Source organism: Odontomachus brunneus, unplaced genomic scaffold (assembly GCF_010583005.1).
Source record: "Odontomachus brunneus isolate Ranch 3 - 2012 unplaced genomic scaffold, Obru_v1 Obru_scaffold_276, whole genome shotgun sequence".
Taxonomy (NCBI): Eukaryota; Metazoa; Arthropoda; class Insecta; order Hymenoptera; family Formicidae; genus Odontomachus; species Odontomachus brunneus.
In genome coordinates, this window is record NW_022639726.1 from 110,626 (window position 1) to 136,601 (window position 25,976).

Here is a 25,976-nt window from a genome sequence, read left to right on the forward strand (position 1 = left end):
GATTTGATTAAGAATGAAATTATGTTTGAATAAATTCCTTTCAATATTATGAATAAGGAAAATATGGCATGTGTTTAGAAAATAATATTTTTATTTTGACCAATCCTTTTTTAAGTGGTTTTTGATGCTTTTAACTACGAAAAAGTAATTTCTCAAATCATTTTACGATTAACTTTTTCAAGTGGCTTTTGAGAATTTCAAATTGTAAAGAGATAATTTTTTTGAGCTATTTTGAGACGACTTGATGGCAAGGACATTTTGTAATATGTTTGCATACAATTGTTGTCTGTCTTGATAGGTGTTCATTTAGTTTCACCAAATGTTTTTTTTACTGTAATGCCATTTTATTACAAACATTCTTAACTCAGAGAAGATTAAATGATCTACAGATAAGATTATAGCAAAGAATTCAGGAAATACTATAAGAAATACTACATTATATTCAGGAAAAATCAGTCATTTGTTTTTATTATATCTTCGTGAGAGCCATAATCGGCAATGTGCACTCGGCTATTTTTGCCGTCTTTTCCTGGTTAGTACCTTCGCCTTGCATATCTACAATTAAAAAACAATTTAATTACAAATGTTAACATTATTTTTGAAGACGATAATGAAATTCATTACTTTTGTCGTAGCATTCTTTGAATATCTTCTGTCCCTGTTCCACTTTGGCCGGGTCGGAAACAATATCTTTAATTGCTTGGAAAGATTTTTCTACCGAGAACAGGCCGTCCTTATCAATTATCTAAAATAAAATTGTAGTAATTATTTTATATATATATCATAATATATGTAAAATAAAATTTTTCCTATATATCGCTGAGAATTTTTTTTATATTTCTTATTTATAAAATATTAGTATGTGTGTGTGAAGAAGGAAATACGTTTTAAAATAGGTATTGTTGTAATTTCATACAAATTATTTTACGTATCTATTATTACATGACTAAATTTTTCAGCAGTATTGTCGCTAAATAATTGTGACCTCCAATGCAATTTATGAAACATAATTTTTAATGCGAGAATTGTAACAAAATTATACAGTTATAAAATATTGGTAACCTAATTATACTATATGTTAAGTTTATTTCGCTGTTTATCGTACAATAGATATGAATATATGTACCTGGTCATCCTTAGTTAACCCGCAAAGGAGCGTTTTGCCATTGAGCTGCACAGTGGCTGAGTTGCTGAGCGGCTGAGCTGTAACCAGAGGGAAGGTTATTTAAAAAAAGTTACGTGTTACTGTTACCGTTATTTTTTATAAAAAATAACTCGTTACCGTTGCTTGTTACTAATTTTGGAAAATAACTCATTATCTTTATCGTTACTAAGTAAGTAACGATTACTTCTTCTTTACTTTTTCATAGTATTAAAATAAAATATGTAATTGATTTTAAAATGATATTATTATTTTTAAGCTTAAATTATAATTTTTAGAATAATCACTTCATTAAAAAAAAAAGATTTTCAGAATTGCAATAATTTTGCCTCAAAAAACTAATATTTCTTAATAAGCTTAATTCCATCTTCTTATCTGTTATTATCCTCAACATAAATAAATTATCTTCAGTATAGAACCAGATTTTGCAATATTTGGGATTTTTAAAAATTTTTAATAAATTTAATAATAGATGTGATTAATGTAGTATAAACAGTTATATGATATCTTACGAAATCGAACTCTCTTTCTCTCTCTCTCTCTCTCTCTCTCTCTCTCTCTCTCTCTCTCTCTCTCTCTCTCTACACAAAATATACTTATTATTAAATTTATTAAAAGTTTCTAACAGCTAAATTACAAAATCCGTATTTGTAATCATTTCTAGATAAAGAATAAAATAAAACCACGTACTGTCTTTTAGTTCAACATTACTGACGAATATCAAGATATTGCTATCGAATCAAGAATATTTAATGTACGCTATTAGCGCACGACAAAGCATTTATGGTATCATCTATGAATTAGAAGTAATTAAAGTAACGATAAAAGTAACAGTTAAATTCGTTACCGTTACCATTACAAAGAGAAAAAAGTAACTATCTATATTGAAAAAATATAACTATAACGATAATCGCGTTACCAGTAACGCGTTACTTCTCAACTCTACCGATAATACTCAAAATGCTGATGTAATAACGTTACAGATAAGTCGGATTTTCTTTGGATGCTATAATTAATACTCGTCAGTTGTGCACAATAACGTTCTTTCTGTTTCTATTAGAAGTTATCAATAACGCTGTGATAGCTCGCTCTCTTTCAGAAATCTCAAACTGTTGATTAGCTTCCAAATAAATATAAAGACTTATTAAATGGATTTGCAGAATGATATATGACAGATGGACCACTAAATAATAAGTGTTGAATATTGTTCAGAAATCATTACCTTTACAACATATATGAAGGTAAACATTATCGAAAAGGTGGCAAACATTAATTAACTTTCATTAACTTTCATTTCATTTTTTATGTTATATTTTTTTGAATATTTTAAATTTTAATACTTACGCGATGATTCGATCGAATCCAGGCCGCACTTTGCCATGTTATCGTCTAATTTTTTTAATCGCACGGGGTTGAAACAGTAAACCATCGTCTAAAGGATCAATCACATTTTGACGTATTAACATTGTGTCATTTTGCATAAATAATAGGGTGTAATCGCAGTATCTATAATTTCTTAACTGAAACAGATTATTTATTTACAAATTTCATATTATATTATGTCTCAAAGAAAATTATAGATGGAATTGTTAGAAAACGGTTCTTATTTAAATATAAACTTTAATTTTGTTTTTCCTGAAATAAGAGCTAAAATAAAGCTCTTATAAAGAATAAGAGGTAAAAGAAAGCAGAGGAAAACGTAAATGTAAATCATGAAAGGCTATAAGCCTTACGCTTACGTTTTTCTCTGCCTTACTTTACGTCTACGATTACGATGCTTACGTATCGTTCTCTGCCTTAGCCCTAATTCCTCATGAATTCTCAAAGTATTCTAGGAATTAAGTTGCGAAGTATTCGCTATAATGAAGTCCTAATAAATATTTCAAGACGAACTTAATGTGGTTAATTCTTCAAGAATTCTTTGGGTATTCATTTTTCTAATTCTATATCTATTCTTTAAAATGAATTCCCTACGAACTTCTGTTCATTTCTATGTTATCTGGGTGTCTTTAAAATAAATTTAAGCAATTTAGAAATAAGCGTTTTTAAATAATCTTGTTCGGTAAGATGTAATATTAACGGTACAACTATTGTCTTACCCTTTAAGTATTATAGTTTGGAATGCTTAAATTATGTGCGAAATCAGCGGAAGACTATACTAATAAAATGTGGACCAAGGCCGTTAAAAAAATAAAAAAACAGAAAATAATAATATTATTATTAATAACACCGAGGTGCTGTGAGTATTTTACGAATTTACGAAGATCATTATTTGTCATTTTGTACTTACTATAATAACTAGTACACATACAATAATCGCCAATGACTTCATTCTGAATACTGCGTATATCCGTACGGAAATAATAGATGTGAGGAGTTTTCCTCGTAAACTAAGTTGCGTAGAAATTATCCTGTATTTATAGACAGTTGAGAGATGTAAATGTAGTAGGATATTAAAAGGTGGGGAGGTGTTGGGTGTGATATTTTTGCTTGCGTTTTAACTAGGACATCAGTTTAACAGTATAAGAGTTCCTCGTAACAAGTATAAATTTGCAATTGTAAATCTGTTTATAACGAAGGACATAAGGCTAAAATGATCTGGACTGTTTGAACGAAAGACATTTTATTGAAAGAGATTTTACTGCTATTACAGTAGGTATAGGCGGGTTCTAACCCAGAGAGAGGTCCTCCGAGGACTTGAGGGGAGGGAGCACCGCGGGCGGAGGTATGACGTCTCGCAGGGGGCATACCGACATTACCAGTGGTCGGTAATGGGGGAAGGCATACCGATATTACCGATGGTCGGTAATTTTTTACCGATGTTATATGTCAATTATTATGCTCTGCATTCGTCCGAGTAGAAAATGTAGTCATGTCTCATGCTACTCCTTTTCAACAAGCATTTTTAAAGCTCGCGTTAAAAACTCGTAACTATGGTAGCGTTAGGATGATTTCTGCGCAACTTAGTTTACGAGGAAAACTTCTCACATCTATTATTTCCGTGCAGATATACGAAGTATTCAGAATGAAGACATTGGCGATTGTTGTATATGTATTAGTTATTATAGTAAGTACAAAATAACAAATAATGATCTTCGTAAACTCGTAAAATACTCGCAATATCTCGGTATTATTAATAATAATATTATTATTTTCTGTTTTCTTAATTTTTTTAACGGCCTTGGCTCACATTTTATTAGTGTAGTCTTCCGCTGATTTTGCACAAAATTTAAGCATTCCAAACTATAATACTTAAAGGGTAAGACAATAGTTGTACCGTTAATATTATATTTTCCGAACAAGATTATTTAAAAACGCTTATTTCTAAATTGCTTAAATTTATTTTAAAGACACCCAGATAACATAGAGATGAATAGAAGTTCCTAGAGAATTCATTTTAAAGAATAGATATAGAATTAGAAAAATAAATACCCGAAGAATTCTTGAAGAATTAACCACAGTAAGTTTGTCTTAAAATATTCCTTAGAAATTCATTATAGCGAATACTTCGCAACTTAATTCCTAGAACACATTGCCGTGTGTGCGTAGCGTAGATGCGCTGAAGATTCATTATGTCGCTTGTTGCCCTGATCGACAACATCGTGCCTATGTGTGCTGTTCATTTTTCGAGAAAAATGAGTAGACATTCTCATTTAAAATCTAGAGAACGTTCTCGGGAGTGTTCTCGTGGACGTTCTTGCAAAGACAACTGTGAGTATGGATCTTCGAGATCAAAACGCTCACACGCGCGTTCGCACGAAGATTTTGGTGTGAGGTTTCGAGAGCCTTCTACGAGTCGTTCTCGCTCGTCAGACTGTCAAGCCGCAGCTTCTTTAGAGGGAAAGCTAGACGGATTGTTGGACATTTTAACTCGGTCAGATACGGTCCGTCCGGGACGACAAGAGATGCTTCTCGACGAGTCTGACTCCATCGAGCCGCAAGATGCCGATGCGTGCAGGGATCCATTCTGCAGGTTATGGAGGCTTCCGGAATTGGTGCGAGCTATTTTGAGACGACTTGATGGGAAGCACATTTTGTAATATGTTTGCACACAATCATTGTCTGTCTTGATAGGTGTTTACTTAGATCCACCAAATGTTTTTTTTTTACTGTAATCTTATTTTATTGAACTATTATTACAAACATTTCCAACTCCAGTGAAGACTAAATAATCTACAGATAAGATTATAGCAAAGAATTCAGGAAATAATATAAAGTGTACATTATATTCAGGGAAAAATCAGTTAGTTGTTTTTATACATTTCCGAGAGAACCACAATCGGCAATGTGCATTCGGTTATTTTCACCGTCTTTTCCTGGTTAGTACCTTCGCCTTGCATATCTACAATTAAAAAGCAATTTAATTACAAATGCTAACATTATTTTTGAAGACGATAATAAAATTCATTACTTTTGTCGTAGCATTCTTTGAATATCTTCTTTGCCTGTTCTATTTTGGCCGGGTCGGAAAGAAAATCCTGAAGTGCTTGGGAAGAATTCTCTACCCAGAACAGGCCGTCCTTATTAATTATCTAAAATAGATAGTAGTAATTATTTTATATATATCATTATATATATAAAATAGAACCTTTCTCTATATATCGCTGAGAATCTTTTTTATATTTCTTATTTATAAAATATTAGCATGTGTGTGTAAAGGAGGAAATACTTTTTAAAATAAATATTGTTCTAATTTCATACAAATTATTTTATATATCTATTATTACATGACTAAATGTTTCAGCAGTATTGTCGCTAGATAATTGTGACCTCCAATGCAATTTACGAAACATAACTTTTAATGCGAGAATCGTAACTTTTTCTGAATTAACGTATTTTGTATGTATTTATATTTGTATGTATTTATATTTTGTCTTTCTTATCTCTACTTATCTCTATAAAGCACATGGGAACGATTCAAACATTTTATTTCAAAATATCCTACATATACTTTTTCCCTTTCTTTCTAACCAAGCGAAATACCCTTAACATATAAATTAGATAGATTATATGAATTTTTTAACTATACATATTGTTGACTTATTTTTTACCGAGTATTCAAAGAAGCGATTCGATGGAATCAAAAATTTGTCTGTGACGACTTGTTGTTAAGGCACAGAAACGAAATTGTGCAGTTATAAAATATTGATAACCTAATCATACTATATGTTAAGATTATTTCGCTGTTTATTCTACATTAGATATGAATATACGTACCTGGCCATCCTTAGATAACCCGCAAAGGAGCGCTTTGGCACTGAGCTGCATAATGGTTGAGCTGGTGAGCGGCTGAGCTGTAACCAGAAATGGGAAGGTTACTTAAAAAAAGTTACGTGTTACTGTTACCGTTACTTTTTATAAAAAATAACTCGTTACCATTGCTCGTTACTAATTTTGGATAGTAACTCATTACCTTTATCGTTACTAAGTAAGTAACGATTATTTCTTTGTTACTTTTTCATAATACTAAAATAAAATATGTAATTGATTTTAAAATAATATTATTATTTTTAAGCTCAAATTATAATTTTTAGAGTAATTACTTCATTAAAAAAAACAAATTTTTTAAAATTGCAACAATTCTTCCTCAAAGAACTGATATTTCTTAATAAGCTCCCATTTTCTTATCTGTTATTATTCTCTTTATACAAAAATTATCTATAATACAGAGTCTGATTTGCAATATTTGGAGTTTTTAAAAATTTTTAATAAATTTAATAATAGGTGTGATTAATGTAATACACACACAGTTATATGGTTTTTTATGAAAGTGAACTCTCTTTCTCTCTCTTTCTCTCTTTCTCTCTTTCTCTCTCTCTCTCTTTACACAAAATATATTTATTATTAAATTTATTAAAAGTTTCTAACAGCTAAATTACCAAATCCGTCTTTGTAATCATTTCTAGATAAAGAATAAGATAAAACCACGTATTGTCTTTTAGTTCGAAATTACTAATGAATATCAAGATATTGCTATCTAATCAAGAATATTTAAGGTACGCTATTAGCGCACGACCAGAGCATCATCTATGGACCAGAAGTAATTACACTAACGATAAAAGTAACAGTTGAATTCGTTACCGTTACCGTTACAAAGAGAAAATGTTACGATCTTTATTGAAAAAATATAACGATAACGGTAATAGCGTTTCAAGTAACGCGTTACTTCTCAACTCTAGTGGTAACACTCAAAATGTTGATATAATAACGTAACAGATAAATCGGATTTTCTTTGAATGCTATAATTAACGCTCGTCAGTTGTGCACAGTAACGTTCTTTCTGTTTCTATTAGAAGTTATCAATAACGCTGTGATAGCTCGCTCTCTTTCAGAAATCTCAAACCGTTGATTAGCTTCCAAATAAATATAAAGAGTTATTAAATGGATGGTATATGACAGATGGACCATTAAATAAATGGTGTTGAATATTATTCAGAAATTATTACCTTTACAACAAATATGGAGATAAACATTATCGAAAGGTTACAAACATTAATTAACTTTCATTAACTTTCATTTCATTTTATATGTTATATTTCTTTGGATATTTTAAATTTTGATACTTACACGATGACTCGCCCAAATCCTTTCTGCACTTTGCCGTGTTATCCACTAATTTTTGAAATCGTTCGGGGTTGAAACCGTAAACCATCGTCTAAAGGATCAATCACATTTTGACGTATTAACATTATGTCATTTTACCTAAATAATAGGGTGTAATCGCAGTATCTATAATTTTTTAACTGAAGCAGATTCTTTATTTACAAATTTCATATAAAAGTGTTATATTATGTTTCAAATAAAATTATAGATGGAATTGTTAGAAAATGGTTCTTATTGAAATATAAACTTTAATTTTGTTTTTCCTGAAATAAGTTTATACTTTGGTAAAATGACTTGTTACTGCTTACCTTCACAATTTACAGATTTGTTTTATAGAAAAAATATTACAAACAAAAAGAAGATGTAGCGTTAAATATAATGTCTTTAAAATAAATTTAAACAATTTAGAAATAAGCGTTTTTAAATAATCTTGTACGGTAAGATATAATATTAACGGTACAACTATTGTCTTACCCTTTGAGTATTATAGTTTGGAATGCTTAAATTATGTGCAAAATAAGTGGAAGATTATCCTAATGAAATGTGAGCCAAGCCCGTTAAAAATAAAAAAAAAAAACAGAAAAAATATTATTATTAATAACATTGAGATATTGCGAGTACTTTACGAGTTTACGAAGATCATTATTTGTTATTTTGTACTTACTATGATAGCGAATACAGCTACAATAATTGCCAATGTCTTCATTCTGAATACTTCGTATATTTTTATGGAAACCACAGATGTGAGAAACTTTCCTCGTAAACTAAATGGCGCAGAAATTATCCTGCATTTATAGACAGTTGAGAGATGTAAATGTAGTAGGACATTATAAGTGGGAGGTATTGAGAGTGGTTTCTTTGCTTGCGTTTTAACTAGGACAACAGTGTAAGAGTTCCTCGTAACAAATATAAATTTGCAATTGTAAATCTATTTATAACGAAGGACATAAGACTAAAATTATCTGGACTGCTTGAACGAAAGACATTTTATTGAAACAAATTTTACTGCTGTTATCAAATTAAAGTATTAAAGCCTGTAAGTTTAAAATTTAAAATTTTTATTTGTTTATTAAAATAATTTGTTTATTAAAATAATCAGAAAAATTTTAGTTTATTTAAAAAATTGGTTTATTTAAAATTTTTAGTTTATTTAAAATCAAATTTTGTTGTTTACTTATGTATGTAGTTGCGTTACTTCGCGTTCGCAGGATCTTAGTCTTATTATAATCGGCACTCGCAGGAGGGAATAGGTATACGCAATGATGAACTAAGATCGAAGAGTAATGCCCATGTTTATTATGTTACATATGTGTGAGTGTGTCAGTGTGTGAATTGTGTGGCTGCATCATCGTCGTTTCCCCCATGTAGGCGGCTCTTGGAAGATGATCAACCTCGGTCGAGTCTGCTTTTTAGGAGAGCGCCTGTGGACCTGGAAAATCTCAGGACGTGCTACCCTTCTCGGCGAGCGGCGATAGCAGGCCCCTCGTTCTGGCCTTACTAGCTTCCTAGGCGTTACACTCCGGGTGAGGCTCGGTTGAGTTGCCTTGTCAAAGGTTCGAAGTTGTGGTCGCGGCGAAAATAATTAAATTAAATTCAATTTTAATTTAATTAAATTTAATTTCAATTTAATTAAATTCAATTTTTCGTATTAATATGCAAATTATTCACGTTATATAAACTACATGAGCGGGAGAGGAGAAGGACACACAAAGTGTGTCTATATTATAATGATAAAGATTCATGTATAACTTTTTTCTATAATATTTTATTCATGTTTTCACAACACTAGTATTATATTGCCAATATTACGTAAATAATAATTGCCCCGATTTATTATTTACAATGATATGTCAATCTAACTCTTTTGCGTAGTAGTAAGAGAAAACTATCCGGAGCAATCCGAAGAGAAAACTATCCGGAGCGATGGCTGCCTCCATGGGGACGTCGTGAACCGGGGCGAGAGCGGTCGTCTTGCCCTGATATCCCAAGTCGCCAATTGTTCGATAGGCGGCCTCGTGCGCCTTACAGCTTCAAGGTTAAGCCTATGGAGGGTCCAAAGCAAAAGGGACTCCGTGGTAGGTTCGTCTGCTGGTGCTGTCCCTAGAGACCTCTTCAGTGGAGAGGGCGTCCGCGGTCGAGGTCGCTTCCTCGGGGACGGCGTCCTCGGAATCTTTGTAGGCGGTGTGGCCGGGAGCGACGACCAGGCTGAGGATGGCGAAGTAGCAGCTGGGTATACCGGAGTCGCCGTACGTTCCTCATCACTGTCTGAACCAAATAGGTCCAGCAGCTGGTCTCGTACCTGGACGTGGCCGTTGTACCTGGTTGGCCTCCTTTTGAGGCCGGTCTCCTTGCAGCTTCAGGATTGCCGGTGCACTGGCAGAGTTCAGGAAAACTACTCCTAGTAGGAGAGTTAGCTCCGTGTTCGCTCCTTGTATTGTCGCTTGTTCTCTTTTCTGGAGTTCTTTCCTCTGTCGAGGTCAAGAGGGAATTAAATTCCTGGGCACCTTGCCCTCTATTTATACTCCTTTTCTGTCAGAGTGTTAAATATCCGTGAGTTAAATTTTATCCTAAAATCACGTGGTTCGCGGTTTTCCGAATTTCGGTGCAGGTCCGTGCTTCCATGAATTAGTCACGAGGCTTGCGCTTACCGCTGCCCAGCCGTGTTTCTTGGAAACGCGTCGCGAGCCTCGCGCTTCTCGGAAGCGCGTCGCGAGGCTCGCGCTTCTTAGAAGAACGACGCGCGTAAGATGCTCCCTCAATAAGGCTTTTCCTAGTCCTTTTAATTGTGGGTTGCGTCTTGTGTGGCATCTCACTTGCTGAATTATAAGAACGACGCGCGTAAGATGCTCCCTCAATAAGGCTTTTCCTAGTCCTTTTAATTGTGGGTTGCGTCTTGTGTGGCGTCTCACATGTGAATTATATGAAAGTGTAAAATAAAACTATTGTTTAATAAATTGAGGAAATTTGTCAATTATTTTAATAACGGTTGCTATCAATAGTATAATAAAGATGGCATGGAAGGCGAGGATAGGGAAGATGGGGGGATTGCTCCGGATAGTTTTCTCTTACTACGTAAAAGAGTTAGATTGCCACATCATTGTAAATAATAAATCTGAGCAATTACGTAATATTGGCAATATAACACTAGTGTTGTGAAAACAAGGATAAGATATTATAGAAAAAAGTTATACATGAATTTTTATTATTATAATATAGACACACTTTGTGTGTCCTTACTTCTTCTCTTCCGCTCATGTAGTTTATATAACGTAAATAATTTGCATATTAATACGAAAAATTGGATTTAATTAAATTGAAATTAAATTTAATTAAATTAAAATTGAATTGAATTTAATTAATTTAATATAACAAATTGATATATAAGCGTGTTCTGTTGCGAAGTGACAAATATCTGAGTAGAGATATTAGGTTTAGTAAAAACAAGTTAAATGATATTTAAACAATACACAATGATATTACCCTAGAAATGAAACGGTAAGAGTGAATAATGATATTATCCTAGATAACATTTTGATATCCAATGTGTGTACATTATATATACGTATTCGTGGATGGGACATATCGTATCCACATGTAGTGATATACAAATGACATACAATGGATATCATAAGTATGTGCGAATGCATTGCGCTGTATGTGCAATGGATATCTATGAAATATAAATGTATATATTTACCGAAATAACATTACATTCTATGTATATGTGTGTGTATATACAGAGAAGTAATAATAATATAATAATGTAATAATATAATGTAATATAATGCCATAATGTTCTAATATATAATAATATAATATATATAATAATTACGTACCTTGTAATTATATGACAATATAATATTAATTATAATATATATAATTATAATATATAATAATAATAATCAAATATTTTTACAGAAACTGAGGTTTTTTAATTGTTAATTGATATCATTATTCTTCATTGAACCTTTTAATACCAATATGTATGATAATTAGATTACATGAAGTTCCAAAAAGTGTGCATTACTTTTTCTTAGATTTGTTTATTTAAAAAGGCAAGAGCGATATTTCTTTTATCAATAATGTAAGTAAATTACTTCGCAATTTTAATTTATTTCAACTTCTTATTTGTCTTAGTCGATAGAGATTCATATCGTTTCGTTGAATATTTCTTTATAATAATTATATTTTATTGAGTCGTTATCATGTACATACAATTCAACAGAAAGTTCAAATATTATATAGGAAAATAGTTATACAGATAAACCAGAAAAGAAAACCTGAAGGATGCGTTTTGTGTCCGTATGGAAGAAATCTGAATACATGTTTTTAAACTTAGTGTGGTGTTTCGTAAAGTGTCATAATTTGCAAAATGCAAAACGCTATTTCCTTTGCGTACTCCTGGCTGAGGCGTCCCTTTTGAACCGATGCAATAAACGAAATATATTTCAGAGAACGTGCAAAAATTATTTGTTATTAATTATTAATTAATAAATTAATTATAAATGAAATTTTTAAATTTATTTTTGGTTATCTTTATTGGAATCGTGTACCGCGATTGTAGCACATGTTGAATGTCTTTTTCGCTGGTTTTACTAAGCTTTCGTCGAAAATAACATCTTCAATAAATTGCATGGTTGCATTCTTTATAAACACGTTATTGAAAATCTGAAACAGATAATATCGATTGCTTTGTATGGCTGGTCAAATAAAATGTTAACCTTTAGTTGTTTATTGAGTGAAATGTTAACTTTTCATGTATGGCTAAACTTATTTTCTTATTATTCATATGTTAAGAATATATTAATATGTTGCGTATTTAATGTAATATTTATATACATTTCACTTAAGATTATTCAATTCTTTTTATATTATGTGGCTAAAATTTCCAACAGTATTTTGTCTCTTCTAATTTAATTGCAATTTCTGCAGCATAAGTAATATCTTAAGAATGCTCGTTTCTACATTCCTATTATATCCTTTTCTACTCGTAAAGAGTTTATCGAAACGGCTTTTATAATCAGAACTTCTTCTATGATCAGTAGCCGTTAGAATAACCTTAATACGTAATGTAACTAGGTTATTAGAATTTCGTAACTGTACATATTATTGTTTTATTATGTATTGATTATTCAAAGAAATTATGTATTGTTATTTTATTATGTATTGATTATTCAAGGAAATAGAAACAAATTGCCAGCAAACATTACGTATTGATGATGTTTCACTGATGTGCAGTTATTATGCAGTATTATTATATTTATAATTTGTTTTTGTGACAGCTTTACATTAATGTCTAGAGAAACGAATGTTTACAACAATAACGTACTTGTAACTTAATTACATTGTGTCTTAAGGCTATATAAAGATGAATATATATTAGCTACAAATACACCTACCTGCCCGTCCTTTAACATTGCGCATAAGAACGTGTCGGTATAGAGAGCATCTGCAATAGGAAAATTGTAGCATTGCTTATTAGTGTTTGTTGTGAGTGCTGGCGTGTTGCTATCGACTAAGCTCAGGTACTCGGTTTTCTTGCTCACGTTGTATTGTGATTGCCTACCCATATATTTATTTCATGAATTTTCAAGTTTTTATGTGCTTCTGTGTGTCAGATTTTAGTGCTTACTCTCAGGTACGCCGAATTCCTGGAGGCACTGAAGAATATACTCCTTAAATCTTTCTGCACGTTCGGCGTCGAAACCGTAAATCATCGTCTGAGAATATTGATCACACAAAAACACAGTAAAATTGTTTTATATTTGCCTAACAATCGTGACATTTCGCTATTAGGAATATTTAAATCGAATGAATTTTTTTTATTAGAGGAAATGATGACTTCACAATAGACTATTATATTCTTCCACTATTATTTATGATAATAGAGTTTACAGAGAAAAGAATATGACTACAAATATTTTAAGTATATCATCGCATTATTATTAAATAAAAATTCTGCTTCTGTTGTTTTACGCGAATTCGTGTAGAAGTATAACATCAGTATTTACATTAATATCATTTGTCAATTAAATCCACGATCCCGAACGCATATGATGCGTTTTTAGATAGCATAGAGTTAAAAAATATTCAGTTAAATGTCACCAGTTCTGAGTTCATTTTTAGATGCAAAAAGAATTCTTTTCACTGAACTAAACTCTGAAAAATTCGTTTCTGAAAATGAACTCAATATTGGTGACATACGATTGAATTCTTTTTAAATTCTCTGGGCTGCTCTTTTTTTAATGATCTTAAAGAAAATCTTCTGAAAGAAAGTAAAATTCTCAATAAACCTTTTAAAATAGATTATTCTGTAATAAATGGTTTAGGAATTAATTATATTGATTTGGTATTGTGTATGTATATATGTATATGGATTATTATATGTAAGTCATATTTAAATCAGTGCTGTCGTTTCGTTCCGTGAATACTGCTATGTGAAATGTTTGAATTTACATAAAAATAAAAAATCAAAATCTTTACTTATTAAAGTAAAGATATACTTATTAAAGTAGTTACCATATTAATAATTGTATTGAAATATATCACTATTATTGCATAAGTTCACAGAAAACTTTACTAAATGTTTGTTAATTACCTTAATGGTCAGCACATACACAGTAATCATCCAAATCTTCATTCTGCAATCTTTTTATGTACCAAAGTAGATAACAAAGTCGACGCAAAGGGCTTTAGTAATAGACTGTTTCACGTCAAAGCTGAGATGCGTATTTATTTGCTATTCGCAGAAACGCAGGCGCATTGAATATTATATAGTTTGTTATATTAGTTATCCTTTCGTAATCCTCATGGATTATATTACTAAAAAAATAGCACTAATCTTGCGGGTAGAACGAGGGAAAGGGAAAACCGATCTTGATCATTGGAAGATGTATAACATTTAATTTCCACTCAAACATAATATGTAATTATATACAATATGTTGTTATATATAATATATATCGAGAAATATGTAAGTAACATGTGTCTGTTTGTTTATGTATGCGTACAAATTAACATGTATTAGAATACTTACGTCCAGATGATAATTAAGTTGAAAAGTCAAATTAAAAAATATGTATATAATTAAATAAATTAGTAATTTGACATTTTTATCTGTCTGTTATTTCTCACAATGTAATGACAAGTAATATTTTGAAGAATAAAAATGTGTACTGTTTTTTGCGACTGTGTTGTGTTAAATATTAAACGTGTTAGATAATCATTGAAATAAAGTGCAGGCCAGTGATTTGTAATGATTGCATTACAAATTATTGGAAATAATTGAGTTACGTTAATGATTACCGCGATCGAAACGAGTTTATTTTTGTGTGAATTTGAATGTCGTTTCTGATGAGTAATAATTAAAAACAAAAACCTGGATAATAACGCCTTCTCTGGCAACTTGTACTTCGTTATCATTCGGAATAATGAAGAGTTGAAAAGTAATCAATGAGTAATTATCTTGTTTGTTGCAATTAATTGAGTTACGTTACCTTCGATGAAATCATTCGAATGAGTCTGTAACACGATCGAGTTTTATCGCGGTGTAAGATTACAACGATTTTACGTGTGTGCGGGTCTATTCTAAAATTTTTTAACGTGCTTTTTATAACTGCATCATTGGCTATATAATACAACTTACAATGTATGATTTAAAGTTATATGTTCTATAGATACGTATTTCATTTACAATGTTGCACTAAATACATATATTTAGATCACATTGCGCAGTTTAACACTGGAAAGTTGTATTCTGTGAATAGAGTTAATTTAAATTTGTAAGATATGCGTTTCTGTGAAAAAACGTCTCTATTCCTGTCCAATCAACGTGAATATGCGAGACTTTGATGCACTTTTTTCGAATAAATCGTTCTGAATAGTATACGCAGAAAATTACATACTGCATATTAAAATGTACACTGCATACTAATGTTACTTTATATAATTTGCTATATGAGTTATCCTTTGCCTTAATCCATAAGACGTTGGTAATAGAAATGCCGATCTTACGTAAACTAAAAGGCGAGAGAAGATTCATTATGAACATCATTTGAAAATGTGCAATATTTACTTTCTATTCAAATATAATATGTATAATATAACTAATATACGAATTATTATATATAATATATTAATCTAATATTGACAAAGTAATTACATAGTTTTAATTAATTAATTTACTACTTAAATTAAATAATTAACGAATATAAAATATTAATCCAACTGACAATATAATTTTTTCTAGTTGTAATGAATAAATTAAAATTGGATAATTATTTTATCAACTGGATTAACATTTTTTACGCGTTTTCTGAATTAATTCGAATCGTTTAGTTTAGGATAATTCGAAAGCAAAGATATCTTGCTACATACTTCTTCAAAGTATTATTGTCTGCTTTCTTTAAATGGAGATTGGTTAGTATCGTCCAGTGCTTCTTTAAATCAACATTATTTTATTGAAACGCTGTCATGAACATATAACTTAACAGAGAAAGATCAAACGATATATAAAACGAATTATGGAGTCTATAAAAAAAAATAAATGAAGAGGGTATTTCATATACGGAGGAAGTCTAAATACGCTTTTATTTTGCGCTTTTGAAGAGAATTACGAACATTTAATTATGTTGTGCGCGTTTTTCTGACTGGATTACCCGTCATCAACCATTAAAATGAAAAAAAGGTTGTTGTTCAAAATCATTTAATAAAATAGAATAATGATTTGCTCTACGCGAAAATTAATTTTTCAGAATTATTTCTAATTATTTTTTCATAAAATCATACAAAGCGTTTATAATATGCACTGAATCTCACTTTCATACGTTTCATACTTTTCGTGCTCTCGTTTGTCCTCTTCAATTAATCTTGTTTTCCAAAAACTTTTTCTAGAGATACGTGCTTTAAGACAAGCCATCTTCGTGTATTGTCTGGAATAGATAATACCGATTGCTCCGCGCAACTTATTGTTTTATGTAAAATGTTAACTCTATAAGTATTGCTGAATCTTTTCCTGCTTCTATCGTTAATGAGATATTAACACTCAGGGTAATATTGTTATATATTTCCGCAAATATTATTCCATTCTTCTCTTGTCGTATGAATAAGCTCTCCGACAGTCGCGAAATAACTATTTTAATTGCAATTTATGCAGCATAAGTAAAGTAAAATGTATATGCTTGGATACTAATAACACTGGCATGTAACTATGGACATTCTTGTTGTCTTAGTTTTTAGATACGAATATTTACACTTTCAATATACAATATATGTATATATTCAATATATATTTTACATTGGAAGTTTAAATATTTATTTTAAGGCCGAGACAATAAGAATGTTCAGAATTATGTATCAATATTATTAGTATCCTGGTATTGGTACTTTTACCTTAAATTCAATTCTATTCTACTTTAACATTGTTAACTTTATATTCTTAGGAATTTACTGGCTATATTGAATTATTATTTATTGATTATTCAAAAGAGCGGGAATAATATTCTAGCAAAAACTATGATATATCGACGATTAATATGTATACGTCATTATGTTCTGGGTAATTGGGTAAGATAAATTTACAATCTTTGCCACAGTCATAGCTTTGTCTCTCAATATCTACAGAGATGAATGTGCAATAAAATATTAGTAATTTAATTATATTACGTTTTAAGACTTTTCGTCGAATAAATGTACATTAAATACACATACCCCGTCATCCGCCACTACACAGTAGTATTTGTCAGCATAAGGATGACCTGTAACGCAAAAATTGCAGGTGTGTTAACGCATTTGCGAAATCTCTTATGTTTTGAATGCTATAACTAACGTGACTTTCAATTGAGTAGCAAAGCTTCTGTTCGCGCTATTAGAAACGCGAATCTATTGAGTCGTTCACACCAAATAAACATAAAAGATTGTTAACAATACAAAACGATAAATATATGCTTAACAAAATAAAGGGGCAACGTAAATCTGAAACTGTTTTTCCGTCTACTGTTCTATTAAGTAATTTTAATAAGAAACTATAACACAACAATCATTTTATTTGGAAAGCTTATTTAAATATTGTTAGGCTTGATTTAAAAACGTGTTGGTCCTTGCGATCTATAGCTTAATATACTCTTTATTAACTGAATTACAAAACTCGAGAGTCGAGACCGTGGCGTTGACGCCCTTCCGCAACGGTGCTTAACTTTACACTACTAGAGAGCCTGTGGAGGAGGAGGACTACCACGACATCTCTCGACTAAGCAATATAGATTATAAATATAGACGACGAAAATTAGAGACATCTCACGCTTATACACGTTGTCTGACTTGATAGGTGTTTATTTAGTTCCACCAAATGTTTTTTTTACTGTAATTTTATTTTATTGAACTGTTATTACAAACATTTACAACTCAGTGAAGACTAAATGATCTACAGATAAGATTATATCAAAGCATTCAAGAAATAATATAAAGTGTACATTATATTCAGGGAAAAATCAGTTATTTGCTTTTATTATGCCTTTCCGTGGAGAGCTACAATCGGCAATGCGCATTCGGTTATTTTCGCCGTCTTTTCCTGGTTAGTACCTTTGCCTTGCATATCTACAATTAAAGAACAATTTAATTACAAATGTTAACATTATTTTTGAAGACGATAATGAAATTCATTACTTTTGTCGTAGCATTCTTGGAATATCTTTTTTCCCTGTTCCAATTTGGCCGGGTCGGAAATAAAATCTTGAAGTGCTTGGTAACATTTCTCTACCGAGAACAGGCCGTCCTTATCAACAATCTAAAATAGATTGTAGTAATTATTTTATATATATCATTATATATGTAAATTAGAACCTTTCTCTATATATCGCTGAGAATCTTTTTTATATTTCTTATTTATAAAATATTAGCATGTGTGTGTAAAGGAGGAAATACTTTTTAAAATAAATATTGTTCTAATTTCATACAAATTATTTTATATATCTATTATTACATGACTAAATGTTTCAGCAGTATTGTCGCTAGATAATTGTGACCTCCAATGCAATTTACGAAACATAACTTTTAATGCGAGAATCGTAACTTTTTTTGATGTAACGTATTTTGTATGTATTTATATTTGTATGTACTTATATTTTGTCTTTCTTATCTCTACATATCTCTATAAGGCACATGGGAACGATTCAAACATTTTATTTCAAAATATCCTACGTATACTTTTTCGCTTTCTTTCTAACCAAGCGAACTACCCTTAACATATAAACTAGATAGATTATATGAATGTTTTAACTATATATATTGTTGACTTATATTTTACCGATTATTCAAAGAAGCGATTCGATAGAATCAAAAATTTATCTGTGATGAGTTGTTGTTAATACACAAAAACAAAATAATACAGTTATAAAATATTGGTAACCTAATTATACTATATGTTAAGATTATTTCACTGTTTCGTACATTGGATATGAATATACGTACTTGGCCATCTTTTGTTAACGCGCAAAGGATCGCTTTGCTACTAAGCGGCTGAGCTGTAACCAGAAATGGGAAGGTTACTTTTAAAAAGTTATGTGTTACTGTTAACGTTACTTTTTATAAAAAATAATTCGTTACCATTGCTTGTTACTAATTTTGGATAATAACTCATTACCTTTATCGTTACTAAGTAAGTAACGATTACTTTTTCGTTATTTTTTCATAATACTAAAATAAAATATGTAATGAATTTTACAATGATATTATTATTTTTAAGCTTAAATTATAATTTTTAGAGTAATTACTTCATTAAAAAAAGAAATTTTTCAAAATTGCAATAATTCTTCCTCAAAGAACTGATATTTCTTAATAAGCTCGATCCCATTTTCTTATCTGTTATTATTCTCTTTATACAAAAATTATCTTTAATACAGAGTCTGATTTGCAATATTTGGGGTTTTAAAAATTTTTAATAAATTTAATAATAGTTGTGATTAATGTAATACACACACAGTTATATGGTTTTTTAGGAAAGTGAACTCTCTTTCTCTTTCTCTCTCTCTCTCTCTCTCTCTCTCTCTCTCTCTCTCTACACACACAAAATATATTTATTATTATATTTATTAAAAGTTTCTAACAGCTTAATTACAAAATCCGACTTCGTAATCATTTCTAGATAAAAAATAAGATAAAACCACGTACTGTCTTTATTTCGAAATTACTAACGAATATCAAGATATTGCTATCTAATCAAGAATATTTAATGTACACTATTAGCGCACGACCAGAGCATCATCTATGGACCAGAAGTAATTACACTAACGATAAAAGTAACAGTTGAATTCGTTACCTTTACAAAGAGAAAAATGTAACGATCTATATTGAAGAAATATAACGATAACGATAATCGCGTTACAAGTAACGCGTTACTTCTCAACTCTAGGTGTAACACTCAAAATGCTGATGTAATAACGTTACAGATAAATCGGATTTTCTTTGAATGCTATAATTAACGCTCTTCAGTTGTGCATAGTAACGTTCTTTCTGTTTCTATTAGAAATTATCAGTAACGCTGTGATAGCTCGCTCTCTCTCAGAAATCTCAAACCGTTGATTAGCTTCCAAATAAATATAAAGACTTATTAAATAGATGTGCAGAATGGTATATGACAGATAGACCACTAAATAAAAATTGATGAATATAATTCAGAAATTATTTCCTTTACAACATATATAAAGATAAACATTATCGAAAAGGTGGTAAATTTTAATTAACTTTCATTAACTTTCATCTCATTTTTTATATTATATTTCTTTGAATATTTTAAATTTTGATACTTGCACGATGACTCGCCCAAATCCTTGCTGCACTTTGCCATGTTATCTTTCAATTTTTTTAATCGCTTGGGGTTGAAACCGTAAATCATCGTCTAAGGAATCAATCACATTTTGACGTATTAACATTATGTCATTTTGCCTAAATAATAGGGTGTAATCGCAGTATCTATAATTTTGTAACTGAAGCAGATTCTTTATTTACAAATTTCATATTAAAGTATTATATTATGTCTCAAATAAAATTATAGATGGAATTGTTAGAAAATGGTTCTTATTGAAATATAAACTTTAATTTTGTTTTTCCTGAAATAAGTTTATACTTTGGTAAAATGACTTGTTACTGCTTACCTTCACAATTTACAGATTTGTTTTATAGAAAAAATGTTACAGACAAAAAGAAGATGTAGCGTTAAATATAATATCTTTAAAATAAATTTAAGCAATTTAGAAATAAGCGTCTTTAAATCATCTTGTTCGGTAAGATATAATATTAACGGTACAACTATTGTCTTACCCTTTGAGTATTATAGTTTGGAATGCTTAAATTATGTGCAAAATAAGTGGAAGATTATCCTAATAAATTGTGAGCCAAGCCCGTTAAAAATAAAAAAAAAAAAACAGAAAAAATATTATTATTAATAACATTGAGATATTGCGAGTACTTTACGAGTTTACGAAGATCATTATTTGTTATTTTGTACTTACTATGATAGCGAGTACAGCTACAATAATTGCCAATGTCTTCATTCTGAATACTTCGTATATTTTTATGGAAACCACAGATGTGAGAAACTTTCCTCGTAAACTAAATGGCGCAGAAATTATCCTGCATTTATAGACAGTTGAGAGATGTAAATGTAGTAGGACATTATAAGTGGGAGGTATTGAGAGTGGTTTCTTTGCTTGCGTTTTAACTAGGACAACAGTGTAAGAGTTCCTCGTAACAAATATAAATTTGCAATTGTAAATCTATTTATAACGAAGGACATAAGATTAAAATTATCTGGATTGCTTGAACGAAAGACATTTTATTGAAAGAAATTTTACTGCTGTTATCAAATTAAAGTATTAAAGCCTGCAAGTTTAAAATTTAAAATTTTTATTTGTTTATTAAGATAATTTGTTTATTAAAATAATCAGAAAAATTTTAGTTTATTTAAAAAATTGGTTTATTTAAAATTTTTTGTTTATTTAAAATCAAATTTTGTTGTTTACTTATGTATGTAGTTGCGTTACTTCGCGTTCGCAGGATCTTAGTCTTATTACAATCGGCACTCGCAGGAGGGAATAGGTATACGCAATGATGAACTAAGATCGAAGAGTAATGCCCATGTTTATTATATTACATATGTGTGAGTGTGTCAGTGTGTGAATTGTGTGGCTGCATCATCGTCGTTTCCCCCATGTAGGCGGCTCTTGGAAGATGATCAACCTCGGTCGAGTCTGCTTTTTAGGAGAGCGCCTGTGGACCTGGAAAATCTCAGGGCGTGCTACCCTTCTCGGCGAGCGGCGATAGCAGGTCCCTCGTTCTGGCCTTACTAGCTTCTTCGGCGTTACACTCCGGGTGAGGCTCGGTTGAGTTGTCTTGTCAAAGGTTCGAAGTTGTGGTCGCGGCGAAAATAATTAAATTAAATTCAATTTTAATTTAATTAAATTTAATTTCAATTTAATTAAATTCAATTTTTCGTATTAATATGCAAATTATTCACGTTATATAAACTACATGAGCGGGAGAGGAGAAGGACACACAAAGTGTGTCTATATTATAATGATAAAGATTCATGTATAACTTTTTTCTATAATATTTTATTCATGTTTTCACAACACTAGTATTATATTGCCAATATTACGTAAATAATAATTGCCTTGATTTATTATTTACAATGATATGGCAATCTAACTCTTTTGCGTAGTAGTAAGAGAAAACTATCCGGAGCAATCCGAAGAGAAAACTATCCGGAGCGATGGCTGCCTCCATGGGGACGTCGTGAACCGGGGCGAGAGCGGTCGTCTTGCCCTGATATCCCAAGTCGCCAATTGTTCGATAGGCGGCCTCGTGCGCCTTACAGCTTCAAGGTTAAGCCTATGGAGGGTCCAAAGCAAAAGGGACTCCGTGGTAGGTTCGTCTGCTGGTGCTGTCCCTAGAGACCTCTTCAGTGGAGAGGGCGTCCGCGGTCGAGGTCGCTTCCTCGGGGACGGCGTCCTCGGAATCTTTGTAGGCGGTGTGGCCGGGAGCGACGACCAGGCTGAGGATGGCGAAGTAGCACCGGAGTCGCCGTACGTTCCTCATCACTGTCTGAACCAAATAGGTCCAGCAGCTGGTCTCGTACCTGGACGTGGCCGTTGTACCTGGTTGGCCTCCTCTTGAGGCCGGTCTCCTTGCGGCTTCAGGATTGCCGGTGCACTGGCAGAGTTCAGGAAAACTACTCCTAGTAGGAGAGTTAGCTCCGTGTTCGCTCCTTGTATTGTTGCTTGTTCTCTTTTCTGGAGTTCTTTCCTCTGTCGAGGTCAAGAGTGAATTAAATTCCTGGGCACCTTGCCCTCTATTTATACTCCTTTTCTGTCAGAGTGTTAAATATCCGTGAGTTAAATTTTCTCCTAAAATCACGAGGTTCGCGGTTTTCCGAATTTCGGTGCAGGTCCGTGCTTCCATGAATTAGTCACGAGGCTTGCGCTTACCGCTGCCCAGCCGTGTTTCTTGGAAACGCGTCGCGAGCCTCGTGCTTCTCGGAAGCGCGTCGCGAGGCTCGCGCTTCTTAGAAGAACGACGCGCGTAAGATGCTCCCTCAATAAGGCTTTTCCTAGTCCTTTTAATTGTGGGTTGCATCTTGTGTGGCATCTCACTTGCTGAATTATAAGAACGACGCGCGTAAGATGCTCCCTCAATAAGGCTTTTCCTAGTCCTTTTAATTGTGGGTTGCATCTTGTGTGGCGTCTCACATGTGAATTATATGAAAGTGTAAAATAAAACTATTGTTTAATAAATTGAGGAAATTTGTCAATTATTTTAATAACGGTTGCTATCAATAGTATAATAAAGATGGCATAGAAGGCGAGGATAGGGAAGAGGGGGGGATTGCTCCAGATAGTTTTCTCTTACTACGTAAAAGAGTTAGATTGCCACATCATTGTAAATAATAAATCTGAGCAATTACGTAATATTGGCAATATAACACTAGTGTTGTGAAAACAAGGATAAGATATTATAGAAAAAAGTTATACATGAATTTTTATTATTATAATATAGACACACTTTGTGTGTCCTTACTTCTTCTCTTCCGCTCATGTAGTTTATATAACGTAAATAATTTGCATATTAATACGAAAAATTGGATTTAATTAAATTGAAATTAAATTTAATTAAATTAAAATTGAATTGAATTTAATTAATTTAATATAACAAATTGATATATAAGCGTGTTCTGTTGCGAAGTGACAAATATCTGAGTAGAGATATTAGGTTTAGTAAAAACAAGTTAAATGATATTTAAACAATACAATCATTGGCTACTTACATAATACAACTTACAATGTATGATTTAAAGTTATGTGTTCCATAGATACGTATTTCATTTACAATGTTGCATTAAATACATATATTTAGATCACATTGCGCAGTTTAACACTGGAAAGTTTTATTCTGTGAATAGAGTTAATTTAAATTTGTAAGATATACGTTTCTGTGAAAAAACGTCTCTATTCCTGTCCAATCAACGTGAATATGCGAGACTTTGATGCACTTTTTTCGAATAAATCGTTCTGAATAGTATACGCAGAAAATTACATACTGCATATTAAAGTGTACACTGCATACTAATGTTACTTTATATAATTTGCTATATGAGTTATCCTTTGCCTTAATCCATAAGACGTTGGTAATAGAAATGCCGATCTTGCCTAAACTAAAAAGCGAGAGAAGATTCATTATGAACATCATTTGAAAATGTGCAATATTTACTTTCTATTCAAATATGTATAATATAAGTAATATACGAATTATTATATATCATATATTAATCTAATATTGACAAAGTAATTACATATTTTTAATTTAATTAATTTACTACTTAAATTAAATAATTAACGAATATAAAATATTAATCCAATTGACAATATAATTTTTTCTAGTTTTAATGAATTAATTAAAATTGGATAATTATTTTATCAACTGGATTAACATTTTTTACGCGTTTTCTGAATTAATTCGAATCGTTTAGTTTAAGATAATTCGAAAACAAGGATATCTTGCTACATATTTCTTCAAAGTATTATTGTCTGCTTTCTTTAAAGGGAGATTGGTTAGTATCGTCCAGTACTTCTTTAAATCAACATTATTTTATTGAAACGCTGTCATGAACATATAACTTAACAGAGAAAGATCAAACGATATATAAAAAGAATTATGGAGTCTATAAAAAAAATAAATGAAGAAGGTATTTCATGTACTATACGGAGGAAATCTAAATACGCTTTTATTTTGCGCTTTTGAAGAGAGCCAAGAACATTTAGTTATGTTGTGCGCGTTTTTCTGATTGGATTGCCCGTCTTCAACTGCTGAAATGAAAAAAAAGTTTGTTGTCAAAATAATTGTCAAAATAATTTACCAGGTATGTAAATATGAAACCGGAATTTTTGTATAGAAAATACATGTTTATTGTATGAAAATGATAAAAAATATTTTATTCGAAGTATTGCCCATCGCTAGCTATACATTTTTCCCACCTGTCTGACAATTTGTGGATGCCACGCCAAAAAAACTGTTGCTCTTTTGAGGCAAACTAGTCATCGAGCCATTTTCGTACATTTTCGTAAGAAGTGAAGCGCTGCTTAGCAAGTGCATGTCCCATCGATGCAAATAAATAGTAATCGGACGGAACCAAGTCTGGTGAGTAAGCCGCATGCGAAAGTATTTCCCAACTAAACGTCTCAATCGTTTCCTTGACCAGTTTTGCTGTGTGTGATGGTGCATTATCATGAAGCAAAATCACTTTGTGTTGCCTTTTTTTACATTCTGGTCGTTTTTCACGCAAAGCTTGATTCAAATCGATCATTTGTTGTCGGTAGTGTTTAGTATTAACGATTTGGCCAGGTTTTAGCAACTCATAATATTAGGACCTTAACTTAGTTTCCGCCTAAAAAATACTGAGAAAAAGCATTTATTGTAAAAAATTTATTTAAATTATTTCAATGAAAGTATTTTCCATCACTTTCTACAACTTTTTGCCATCTTTCTGGCAACTGGGCGATACCATCTCGATAAAACGATGTTTGTTTCGAAGCAATCCATTCGTCCACCCATTCTCGCACTTCTTCAACATTTCGGAAGCGTGTACCACTCAAGCCGTGCTGCATCGATCTGAACAAGTGGTAATCAGAAGGCGCTATGTCTGGTGAGTACGCTGGGTGAGGAA

At 31.4% G+C, this 25,976-nt stretch overlaps 3 protein-coding genes across 3 annotated transcripts; all 3 read right to left on the reverse strand.

Moving 5' to 3' along the window:
* Window positions 1-441: 441 nt before the first annotated feature.
* On the reverse strand, window positions 442-3,545 carry LOC116853073. The gene is made up of 5 exons (XM_032833937.1): window positions 3,453-3,545; window positions 2,507-2,594; window positions 1,127-1,203; window positions 625-745; window positions 442-555 (listed from the first exon to the last, which is right to left on the reverse strand). Exons 1-5 carry the CDS (start codon window positions 3,492-3,494, stop codon window positions 470-472), a joined length of 414 nt encoding a protein of 137 aa, XP_032689828.1. The 5' UTR covers window positions 3,495-3,545; the 3' UTR covers window positions 442-469.
* Window positions 3,546-5,280: 1,735 nt separating this feature from the next.
* On the reverse strand, window positions 5,281-8,568 carry LOC116853070. The gene is made up of 5 exons (XM_032833934.1): window positions 8,430-8,568; window positions 7,730-7,817; window positions 6,380-6,456; window positions 5,574-5,694; window positions 5,281-5,504 (listed from the first exon to the last, which is right to left on the reverse strand). Exons 1-5 carry the CDS (start codon window positions 8,469-8,471, stop codon window positions 5,407-5,409), a joined length of 426 nt encoding a protein of 141 aa, XP_032689825.1. The 5' UTR covers window positions 8,472-8,568; the 3' UTR covers window positions 5,281-5,406.
* Window positions 8,569-18,111: 9,543 nt separating this feature from the next.
* LOC116853086 (venom allergen 2-like) lies at window positions 18,112-21,410 on the reverse strand. The gene is made up of 5 exons (XM_032833957.1): window positions 21,271-21,410; window positions 20,570-20,657; window positions 19,232-19,284; window positions 18,428-18,548; window positions 18,112-18,358 (listed from the first exon to the last, which is right to left on the reverse strand). Exons 1-5 carry the CDS (start codon window positions 21,310-21,312, stop codon window positions 18,270-18,272), a joined length of 393 nt encoding a protein of 130 aa, XP_032689848.1. The 5' UTR covers window positions 21,313-21,410; the 3' UTR covers window positions 18,112-18,269.
* Window positions 21,411-25,976: the final 4,566 nt, after the last annotated feature.

What these genes read in the sequence shown, in the direction of transcription:
- LOC116853073 (XM_032833937.1), bottom strand. Translation starts at nt 3,494, where the DNA reads ATGAAGTCATTGGCGATTATTGTATGTGTACTAGTTATTATA. An exon ending in TATGTGTACTAGTTATTATA is followed by an intron (nt 2,595 to 3,452) that starts GTAAGTACAAAA and finishes TTGATCCTTTAG; the next exon opens with ACGATGGTTTACTGTTTCAA. An exon ending in GGATTCGATCGAATCATCGC is followed by an intron (nt 1,204 to 2,506) that starts GTAAGTATTAAA and finishes CTCTGGTTACAG; the next exon opens with CTCAGCCGCTCAGCAACTCA.
- LOC116853070 (XM_032833934.1), bottom strand. Translation starts at nt 8,471, where the DNA reads ATGAAGACATTGGCAATTATTGTAGCTGTATTCGCTATCATA. An exon ending in TAGCTGTATTCGCTATCATA is followed by an intron (nt 7,818 to 8,429) that starts GTAAGTACAAAA and finishes TTGATCCTTTAG; the next exon opens with ACGATGGTTTACGGTTTCAA. An exon ending in GGATTTGGGCGAGTCATCGT is followed by an intron (nt 6,457 to 7,729) that starts GTAAGTATCAAA and finishes TTCTGGTTACAG; the next exon opens with CTCAGCCGCTCACCAGCTCA.
- LOC116853086 (XM_032833957.1), bottom strand. Translation starts at nt 21,312, where the DNA reads ATGAAGACATTGGCAATTATTGTAGCTGTACTCGCTATCATA. An exon ending in CGTTAACAAAAGATGGCCAA is followed by an intron (nt 18,549 to 19,231) that starts GTACGTATATTC and finishes AATCTATTTTAG; the next exon opens with ATTGTTGATAAGGACGGCCT. An exon ending in CCAAGAATGCTACGACAAAA is followed by an intron (nt 18,359 to 18,427) that starts GTAATGAATTTC and finishes CTTTAATTGTAG; the next exon opens with ATATGCAAGGCAAAGGTACT.